The sequence below is a fragment of the Danio aesculapii genome, chromosome 18, assembly GCF_903798145.1.
Source record: "Danio aesculapii chromosome 18, fDanAes4.1, whole genome shotgun sequence".
NCBI lineage: Eukaryota > Metazoa > Chordata > Actinopteri > Cypriniformes > Danionidae > Danio > Danio aesculapii.
In genome coordinates, this window is record NC_079452.1 from 9,821,105 (window position 1) to 9,832,845 (window position 11,741).

Genomic DNA, 11,741 nt, shown 5'->3' on the forward strand with positions numbered 1-11,741 from the left:
CCAGTGTTTCATTGTCCAACCCCTGTATGTGTGCATGTGAATAAAAGCCCACACCAACATCTACTCAACAAGACTTATTTTACAGCACAATTTTTACAGAATCTCTGGAAAGATTATAGAAACTGTAAAGCAAAGGAAATCTGTTTGTCAAAGAAATGCTTGCATGATAATACAACAGCTTGTAAAGTTTGTAAATGAACTTACATCTGGCACGGGCAGACTGATCTAAAACTTGAGCCAATATAGAGTTTCTCATCTCAGTCTCTCTGTGAAAGTCAAAGTAACACTGCTATAACAATGTTTAGACATGAGTTAAACACAAACAAAAATATAAAATCAATCATACACATATTTACATATAACATTTAAAAGTGTTTTAAAGCGTGTCTCACTGTCAATTTATGTGATACTTAAATTGGCTACAGAGCTGTATATATTGCGTGCATACATTAAATGTGGGGTGTCTGGCAGTAATACCGCTCATTACGCTAATAAGAATCCAGATTTGACCTCACATTTCCTCACCGCGACAGCCCCACATTTTGCTTGAAAATGTGTGTAGTCGCAGTAAAATGTCTACTACCCAAAACAAACGTTATATATTTAGGGTTGGGTATCGTTTGGGGTTATTTCAATACCGGTCCTAAATCGATACTTTTAAAATCGTACCAGTGCTAAAGCAGTGCCTGAACTAATCCTTTTGCACCAAAAAATTATGCTGGATGACTCTAGAAAAATAAAACTCTTGTTTTATTTGACAAAAAAATAAAACTCTAGTTTTATTTGACAAAATTTTCTTTTAATCATTTTAATTGAATAATATAATTAAAGTTTAAAGTATCAATTCATATTTTATATATTTGAATTGAATAGCAATAATATAATTCTTTTTTTAACATTTGTTTGTTAGCATGAATTTAAAATTTGCATTATGCAATTAACATTACATTCGCTTACTACTAACCTGTGGAAAGGCTGTCATCAAAATCAGGAAAGACCCTTTTTCTAGGGTTGGGGCTTGTGACTTCATTTACATGGACATCAGTAATTGATTAACATCATCATGTCACAAGGCTATCCATGTTTCCTCCAGAGCTTCATGTTATTTTGGGTGTTTCATTTTTTTATTTTTAGACTTCAACTGCAGTTCGTCAGTTTCACTTTCATTCAACAAATCAGTTTGACAAACTGAGGTATTGGATGACAATATGAAGGACTGGTAAAAGAGTGTTGTTTAAATGGGGTTTGATACCGCAGGCCGAATGGGAAAAAAACCCTCCTCATTTCGTGCCGCGGGTGTCTGTGGTCCTTCAAGGTAATCAACAATCGCTGTTTACATGGTAGACTCTTAATCAAAGTCATAATCATATTAAAATCGGAGTATTGGTGTCCATGCAAACGTACTCAATGTGAAGTACGTTTAACACGCAACTTTTCAAATGCATCTGCTTCATGTTGCGGTGTCAGAATCCTTGCTTGTAAAATATAGCCATACCTTAAAACACTTAGTTTAAGCAAATTTTATGACTGGGATCATGCTTGTTAATGAATCTGAAGGTCATCGCTCACCAGATGTGATGTACTGCGCACATTCCCTAAGCAACAAGAACAAATGTCTAACATCACAGATGATGTCCATATCCCTCAAAGATGTTAAGAATTTAATGTTTAGAAATGGTGTGACAACCTATCTGTGTCTTTGCCTTTGATGCACTCCTTGATGCTTCTTACGCCCTTGTCGCAGCACCAATGGCACCAAAATTAGGCACCGAAAGTCATATGCTGTTACTGTCCGGTGCATACCGGTTACACAGGTACCGGTGCCACTATGGTACCCGGTTTCAGTACCCAGCCATATATATAATAGAAAATACTAATAGCATGGAGTATGGTCACCCACAGAGCATGGACACCCACAGATTACAGTGGTTATTGGGGACCGTACCAGCTGGTGCTGCTGAGACCCCACCCAAGTTTTTGCAGGGGTGTCTGTGATAAGCTTTGATCTTTGACAAGACGTACTAATCTTTGTCTGACTCATATTCAGCCAGCAGTTGCTCTCTGCAGCTTCTTAGAGTAGGGACCTGGCAGTACTGTTAAGCTGTTTAAGCTCAGTGTTTCCCCTACAATTGTATTAGGAAACTAAAGTATGTATGTGTGAATGTATTAGGCATGCATCGATTAACCAATTTCACTATTAACCGCGCTTTAAATCGTCTTCTTACTCCAGTAAAATGGTAAAGCATTTTTTAGCATGGTCCTTGGTGATTTATATTTTAATATAAATGAAAAGTTACTCTCTCTTGGAGAGTAAAAAACGTAATAGTATATCAAACACTAGGAATCTTTTAAATGTCAATCTACTTAGAGATTGTTACGATACAATGTGTGATCCATTTAATAACATAGTTCATGCTTCCATGTGATTTTGCACCTAAATTGCACATTTGTCATTATATGTAACATGAAACAAGGGCTCTACAAGTGCTCAGCGTTTCGCAACCACGTTCCCGAAGAAACACAAACACTTCACGTTTTGGATGTCTTAGTCTGTCACACCCATTACAGGTCTTTCAGTAAATACTAATGAGCTGATGATCTGAATTAGGTGTGTTTGGTTAAGGAGACATGGAAAAATGTGCAGAGCTGGTGGTCCTCCAGGTTGGTGGTTGAGAAACCCTGCTCTAGATTATTAAGATTAAGGATGCTTTTGATGTATTGTTTAAAATGGCACTTAGTTTTTTGTCTTTTTTACTCTCAAAGTGTCAAACTGTTGATTTGCATTTTATGAATCACCCACAACCATAGTTCTAGCTTTTAAATCTTTAATGTTCTACTAAGAAAAAAGGATCACCTACATATTGGACAGCCTGACATGAATAAATTACCAACATCTTTTCATTTTTAGAGGAAACAATCCTTTTAACATTTTTACAAACAGCAATATACATTAGTCACAGTCAGCCTGCAACTTGTCTCTATACTTCAAGTTACCTGTAGACATCTTTTGTGTCACTCTAATGCTACAGCAGAACACACGACTAGGTATAGCTTTAGTTCTGTGTGATCACACAGATTATGTTTATTGAGAATAAAAGATAAATAACATTATGCTGCTGTAGTGTTGTATGAACTACAGTAATACCAATGCACAAAAATGTTTAACTTGTCATGTCATTACACATGCCTTCATCCTGTTGCTAAAGATTACTGTGGCTTATATTGGAAAGTGCCAGCTCTCTATTGAAATCAGTGGGATTGTTACAACATTGCTGATAGTATGAATGCAGATTAGTGTTTAACTAATTTACAAGTCTGATTATTTTATATTGCTATTTTTGTGTTAACACCATAGACTGTAAAATATATGGACGTAGTATCAGTGACATCACCCATAGGTTACAGAACACTGCAAAAGAAGCTACAAGTAGGCGCGGCCAACCGTCGCCATTTTGTTCGCGCGTCATCGCAATCACGGCGGGATACCAAACAAGGGCAAAGAGGCGGAGAGTGAGCGGAGCTACAGACACCTGCTAGCACTTTGCTTAGACCTGGCAGACTTTACTTTGGGAGAAACGCTTGATACTTTATTACCTGCCACTCGTTTGTGTTCTGACCACATGTCAGTGTGTACGATATCAATAAAGTGTTTAGACTTTTAAAAACACTGTAGTAATACATTGAGCCACTAAGCATTGTTCTTATGACGTTTTTCTACAGGAGGCAAAAGGCGAATTACTTCCAAACACTTCAATTATAGTCTGTGTTAGTAAATGCAAGACTGTTGATGAACTCCAGCATAACACTGCATGACAACGCTTCAGATGACTGTTCTAGAGCCTACAGCTAATCAATCTGTCAGATTCTGGAGTGCTTTACGGGTCTAAAGAAAAATATTAATGATAAATGATCTTAAATAAAACAAATACATTTATAGAGATGGTATATAAGTATATAACTTTACTCACATGGGAAACGAGGCCATGTAAATGGTTTGTGAGCACAATTAAGTGCACACAGCATCCCATATCATCTGATAATTGTAAGAAATAAGTCCAAAAGGCAGCTGACTGTGTAAAGCCACATAAAACAACACACAAATACGATGAATATGCCGAGATCAGTGGCTAATCTGCCGGATTCAGCTGAGGTGAAGTGACGGCGACCAGCGAGACCTAGCTGTCACTCAAGTGGCCACGCCCTTAATTATGCAAACCTAATATAACCTAATATAAAGGAAATGGATGAGTTATAAAAAAATTCATCCCCCTCACAGTTGTCATGGAGGATAATAATAGCTATATGAACCAAAATCGTTCTTTGTACAGGCTGTAAACACCTTTTTTCTGCTGTAAAGTTGGCCATTCTAACAGTGGGCTCAATTGCAATTTGCTCTATTATGGAGCCAGGACTAGCGGAATTTTGATGAATTGCAGTTTCAGTTACTTCCGTATTGGCTTCCCGATGGAGAGCGGGAGGTTGCCGCTTGGTTAACACTCACTGTCAAAAATAAATGTCATACTAAGAAATAAAATTTCAGTCATACCACGCACCCCATAAAATGCAAAGCTTTTAGTAAAATTTCAGCAGCAACAAAGAAAACATTCTTTTGGAATTACTGATAAAACTGTTGTACCTCTGTTTAGCTTCCTGTTGTCCCTGCTGATCACTGGAACGGTCCTAAAGAGGCATATGTACAAGACACAAATATAATTTATTCACAACGCCTTATTGTATTAAAATAAGTGATATAATATTATGTAGATCTAAATAAATAAAATTGAATTTCCAGATGAAACCACACAGACAACCTCGCTTTAATACATAAAATATATTAATAATAATAATAAAAAAAAAAAAATATATATATATATATATATATATATATATATATATATATATATATATATATATATATATATATAAGGTATTTCTTAACATTACAGAAACGGCTTTTTTCACATAATGTTACTTACTATGGTCATAACATAACGCTTTACAACTGATCTGACAGCAAAAACGAAACATGAAAAGATCAAAGAAGGTGCTGACAACAAGTACTAATGACGAGCACAGATGTAGTTTATATTAGTATCTGGAATGTGTTGTTCAATATACAACTTATGTTTAGGTCGTTTCTTTCCGTTTCTCTCACCCCATGTTTTGCCTGCAGTTCGGCCATACGTTGCTGTCTTATAGCTTCCAATTCTTCATCAGCCATGGCTGTAAATACACACCGAACTTTCAAAAAGAAATGCGACACGAATTGTGTGTTCTGCTTGTGTAAGGAGAGAAGCTACGCTTAATAAAAATTGTATTATTTACAAACAAAGCAGTCGAACGTTATTGACACAACAGAGATGCAGAGTTTAGTATAGTAGCTCCCGTAGCTTTGAATTATTATAAAGATCAAATAGTATAATGTCTTTTTATGGCGGGCAACGTAAGGAAATTCATTCCAAAAATAGCATGCAGCTAGCAGAACGACCTCTTCTTCTTCTAGTGAAGCTTTAGGCCACTGGAAAACAACTAAACTACCGCCACCTACTGGATTACTGTGCGTACACAACAAAGCGGTGAGAGCCCCCCAACATGAAGCTGCAGACCCGGAGACCCAACCGCACGCTCAGACCTGCTCGCTCAGAGGCTAGACCTGCACTTCCAGACCTTAACAATGTCACCTGCTGTTTGAAATATAGACTAACCTGAATTCAGCTGCTTGTAAATTGTAACTTAATCTATTTTTCTACTATAAAATATTACGTTATGATTCAATATATTATTATATAAAATATTAAACATACTAGATTTTGATTATTGCTTTAATACTGTTGTATTTTTATTAATTGTATTTTTAAATAGATATTGTTCAGTTACTTCAATATTTTTTAGCCATTTATTGTTTTTTTTTTAAATCATTTATCACTGTTTCGTTTTGAGTTGAGGGAATGAATATTATCTTCATATACAATAAATTTATTCACATACAATAAATTATAGTACTCTGGGTAATTTTCTCACAACAAACTTTATTTTTGTGTACTTTATCATGAGGTCCTACAAATCATCAAGCTGTAAACAATAAAGCGAAAAATGGTGAAAAATAATAATTGTATTAATAATAATGTTTTTACGTAGAAAATAACATCAAATAAAATAAATGCTTTACATTCTTGTTTGGGAGATTTTTTATTTCTCGAGCAAAAATTGGAAATATCTGCAACCTTTGGTGCACTGTGTTAGTGTTGGCAGAGACCACTCGTTTTGAATTGTAATATCTATCTGGGAAAAAAATACACAAGTCACAAGCAAATTAATATTGCTTTAACCTAAGAGAGCTCATATGGTAAATTCTATGCAGATTAACTGATATTTTGATTTCCAACTTATTAATAATTGATAAACTGTTATTGTTTTACTGTTATTGTCTTTGGTAGCACTTTCAGATCGAAAATACAATAATATGTCTACATAGCACTCAAATATCTTTCAAATAATAATTGCGTTATATATTATAAATTTTTTTAAACATTTTTACTTTAACGTTTTTTATTTTGCCAGAAAACATTGATAAAAAATTGTCCCAGAATGGTACAATAACACCGAAAATAAGAGCAAGCTATAAATATCAAAAAATAATGCTCTTTTGACACAAATTCTGATCAAATCAAACACTGAAACAATTGTTTGTTAGTGTAATATTTTACACCACATTAATTTATGCCATAAAACCTGGCAATTTTCAGGAATCACTTTAATAATCAATAACCTTACTGGTGTGTCTGATGTTGCTACTTGCTAGAAAGTGCTCGTCTGAGCCAAGCGCCAACCTCCCGCTCTCCCTCGGGAAGCCAATACGGAAGTAACTAAAACTGCAATTCATTGACTTGCCTTAGGGGGCTGGCTACAGGAAGTCCAGGTCATTTCTGACTGCAATGGGAAATTGGGCATTTTTACAGATGATAAAAACATGCTTGCAGCCTGGTACAAAAGATGGCTTTGGTGCATATAGCCATGACTAACCTTCATGACAACTGTGAGGGGGGTGAATTTTTTTTATAAATCATCCTTTTCGTTTTATTAAGTTTTATTAAGTCTGCATAATTAAGGGCATGGCCACTTGCGTGACAGCTAGGTCCTGCTGCTCGATGTCTCGTCACCTCAGCTGATTCTGGCTAATTAGCCACTGAGCTCGGAATATACATCGCAGTTTTGTGTTGGGTAATGTTTTTTTACACAGTCAATTGCCTTTTGGGATTATTTCCTACATTTATCAGATGATATGGCATGCTGTGTTCACTTAATTGTGCTCACAAACCATTCACGTGGCCTCCGTTTCCCAGGTGAGTGAAATTATATACGTATATACCATCTCTATAAATGTATCTGTTTTATTTAAGATAATTTATCATTTATAATGTTCTTTAGAGCTGTTATGCCCTCTAGAATCTAACAGATTGATTAGGTGTAGGCTCTAGAACAGTCATCTGAAGCATTGTCATACAATGTTATGCCTGGATTTTATCAATAGTCTTGCATTTACTAACACAGACTATAATTGAAGTGTTTGGACGCATTTCGCGTTTTCCTCCAGTTGAAAAACATCATCAGAACAATACTTAATGGCTCAGTGTATTACAACAGTGTTTTTAAAAGTCTAAACACTTTATTGATATAGTGTACAACCAAGCACATGTAGTCAGAACACAAACTAGTCGCAGGTAATAGAGTATTAAGCGTTTTTCCCAAAGTAAAGTCTGTCTGCCAAGTCCAAGCAAAATGCCTGCAGGTGTCTGTAGCTCCGCTCACTCTCCGCCTCTTTGCCCTTGTTTGGTATCCCACCGTGGGTGCGATGATGCGCGAACAAAATGGTGACGGTTGGCGGGTATCAGTACCTGCTGCTTCACTTAAACCAACAGCAGGTGGCACTGTCTGAGAAAACAATAGGTCTGGAAGTGCAGGTCTGAGCGTGCAGGTGGGTCTCCGGGCCTGCAGCTTCACCCTACTCGTGAGAGCATCCAAGGTCGCTCTGGCCGCCCTGGTGACAACGCTGTCTGCCTTCAGCTCCGGCGGCGAGAGCATCAAAATTCGCTACATTGATTTCGTATTTAAAGGGGCCGTTACAGCATATCAGTTACATTCCTGCATAAAACGTGCTTTCTAGCGTGAAAATGTTGTGCACTTCTTAAATTCATTTAACTATGGAAGATTAAGTTGCATGTGGTGTGGCTTTGCTCTACCTAATTATCCAATATGTGTCCAAATGTCTGAAATATTCTGTAGCAGCAATACTGTTTTGTACTGTCGCATGAGATTCCCACTGTTTTAAAGATGAATATATAACGTTACAACATTAAAGCACATCAGTAACTTACTTAATGCATGTTCCTGTAAGAAAACATTGTAAATAATTGAAAATCCGGCGACCGTAATAATCAAACCCTTGGGAACAACTGTGGTTGGAACCAAAGTTCACAGGTCTGTGTTCTCTGAACTCTTCTCAAGCGCTGGACTTCTTCATTTTGATTGTTTGCCGCCGAACAGCGTCATAGTTTATTACCATAAAGTTGACTTGATTTCTACTCTCCTCGACGCTCACACTGGCGAAGACGTGCCACGCTGCTCCTCGCCGCTTAACGGCGCCGACTCTCATTGAAAATAAATGACTTCCGGGTACTTGTGACGCTCCAGGGACAGACGAGTCTTCGCTGAGGTCCAGCTTGCATGGTTCGGGATGTGTAGAGCTGCGCGTCTATGTATTTGCTCTTCAGTGTTTGGACTCTAAGTAGTGATTATTAAACCACACTGAACTGAGCTGAACTGAACTGAACTTAAACTTTAAAAACTACACTATTTCAATTTACTATGATATTTTATGTAAAGCTGCTTTGACACAATCTACATTGTAAAAGCGCTATACAAATATAGGTTGAATTGAATTGAAAAAAATATATACTTTGACGCTCTCGCCGCTTTCAGTGTGAACGTACGGTTAGTGACATTTGAAGAAAAGAAAGATTTTTTTCTTTTTTTTTCACTAAAGAGGGTATGCAAATTCAATACGGAATATTTTCATAATCTGTACTGTAAAATGGTACACATTCGTTAAAGTACACATGGAATCATATTGTTTTTTTTTTTTTTTTTGGCTGAACAATTCTGTGGTGGGGAGAGCGTGGCCGAACACCCGAAAGGAGGAGAGAGAGAGTGGAGACACCGGCGGCTGGTCAGTAGCCCAATCAGAAATAATTAATAACACCTGCTTTCTCTAGTGATTGGGCCGGAGAGACGCCTTCTTAAGGGAGCGAGAGAGACCAGTCGGGAGAGAGAGAACCAAGCAACAGCCACCACATTGGGGAGCTTGTGCTTAAACCCTTAAAATAAAAATAAAACTTGTCACGTACCTTAACGCCGACCCTGTCTTCTTCTTCCCTCACAAAGAACCTTTTTACAGTGGTGCCGAAACCCGGGAAGAAGAAGAGATCTCGCTGCCAAGATGACCACTCCGTCAACCAGTCCGTTTGCGGAAGTGATCCAGGCGCTCGCGGTCCTCCACCGTGAACAGCACCAGGAACTCCTGGATATCCGGGCGGAGCAAGAAGAGCACTTTAAAGTCCTGGTGGAGGCCCAGCGCGAGGACCGCAAGCTCGTCCGGAGTCTGCTGGACCGGGAGATCCAGCCCGCGGTAACATCGGCCACCCACCCTCCCATAACACTACACAAAATGGGGCCAACAGATGACCCAGAAGTTTTCCTCGACCTATTCAAGAAGATGGCCAAAGGGTGTGGGTGGCAGCGGGCCAATTGGCCGGTACGAGTCATTCTGCTGCTGTCGGGCGAAGCCCAGACCGCCGCACAGCAGCTACCGGCCGAGGATCTCCTGGACTATGCTCACCTGAAGCGAGCCATACTTCAGCGGGCCGTTCGTATTTGCCCAGCAGCTCCGTGACGCCTGCCGCAGATGGCTGGTACAGGATGACCGAACCATCGCCCAGGTCATGGATGCTATGGTACTGGAGCAGTTTATCGCCCGCCTTCCCTCCCGAACATCGGAATGGGTCCAGTGCCACCGGCCAGAAGATCTGGACATGGCCATCCAGCTGGCGGAGAATCACCTGGTAGCGAGGTCCAGGGTCGGCGAAGTAACCTCTCTCTCTCTCTCTCCCTCTGTCCCCTCTGTCTCTCTCTCCTCCCACTCCCAGGCCCAGATTGCGGGGACCACCCATCCCGGTGCCCCGGAGGCGAACCCCAGGCCCGGACCCTCAGCGCTTCACGCCTCGCTGGGGTGCTTATCGGGATAGAAACGGGGACGCCCAAACTATGGGCGGATTTCAGGCGCCGACAGGTCTCTCTCCGGCCCAATCGGTTGGTCCTGCTGGCCCCGGGGGTGTAACGGGAAGGTCTGGGCCGGCGTGTTGGCATTTCGGGGGGGAGGATCATGCCCCAGAAAACTGCTCTGTAATAGAGGTGGGTGCATTGATCCGCCTGTTCGACGCGCCAGCCGTCGCCCCCGGTCGCAATGGACTAAAAATACCGGTGAGTATTAAGGGGGATACCTATCAGGCCTTGGTGGATTCAGGCTGTAACCAAACCTCCATCCACCAATGCTTGGTGCAACGCTCGGCATTGGATAAGAGCCGCACGGTTCAGGTAAGGTGTGTGCACGGAGAGGTAAGACACAATCCGCTAACGGCTATGAAAATTCAATTCAGGGGGAAAAAGCATAATGTGGAGGTAGCGGTTAATCGACACCTCAAACACCCGCTAATCCTGGGGACGAATTGGCCTGATTTTAACAAATTACTGGAAATCTTAAGCGCGGGTGTGTCTTGGAAAAAAAAAATCGCCGAACAGGGGGCGGGTCGCTCAGCTGGGGGAATCCCAAGTGATGACATCACACGCTGACTTAGGTGCAGGGCCGGGAATTTCCCGGTGTAAAGACTTTCCCCTAGAGCAGTCGCGTGATGACACGCTGAGACATGCACTTGAAAGAGTGCAGGTCATTGATGGGAGAAACCTCCAGCCTGATCGACCCCTGTCCTATCCGTATTTTAAGATTATTAATGACAGGGTGTATCGAGTGACCCAAGACACTCAAACAAAGGAAGATACAACCCAATTATTAGTACCAAAGAGACGTCGGGAAATGCTTTTCCAGGCGGCTCACTCGAATCCCATGGCCGGACATTTAGGTCAAGCGGCCACTCTAAATCGCCTCATGACCCAATTCTTTTGGCCGGGCATTCACGGGGATGTTAGCAGATGGTGCGCTGCATGCAGTGAATGTCAACTGGTGAAACCACCGGCCACATCAAAAGCGCCATTGCGCCCTTTACCAATTATGGAGATCCCCTTCGAGAGAATTGGTATGGATCTCATCGGGCCATTAGAGCGATCCGCATGCGGGCACCGCTTTGCATTAGTCCTAGTGGATTATGCAACGCCGTACCCGGAAGCAGTAGCAGTGAAATTCAATATATCCTGGACCTACGAGCAAAACTCCACACACTGGGGCGGCTCTCTAAGGAGAATTTGCTCAAGGCTCAGGAGGAACAACGCAGGCGATATGATAAGGGCACTAAACTACGAAAATTCACAAAGGGAGATAAAGTCCTTGTACTGCTGCCTTCTTCCAGTTCCAAATTACTCACCAAGTGGCAAGGGCCGTTTGTGGTCACACGACGAGTTGGCGATCTTGATTATGAGGTGGTGCGAACGGACAGGAGAGGGGCACGTCAAAT

At 40.6% G+C, this 11,741-nt stretch overlaps 1 protein-coding gene across 1 annotated transcript in view; it reads right to left on the reverse strand.

The window, feature by feature from the left end:
• The window catches only part of pdcd5 (programmed cell death 5), a 12,181-nt gene extending 6,667 nt beyond the window's left edge, over positions 1-5,514 (reverse strand). The window contains exons 1-3 of the mRNA XM_056478651.1: positions 5,156-5,514; positions 4,637-4,680; positions 205-266 (exon numbers count right to left, since the gene is read on the reverse strand). Coding sequence (XP_056334626.1) covers positions 205-266; positions 4,637-4,680; positions 5,156-5,221 — 172 coding nt within the window. The 5' untranslated portion in view covers positions 5,222-5,514. The remainder of the gene's footprint in view (positions 1-204; positions 267-4,636; positions 4,681-5,155) is intronic.
• Positions 5,515-11,741: the final 6,227 nt, after the last annotated feature.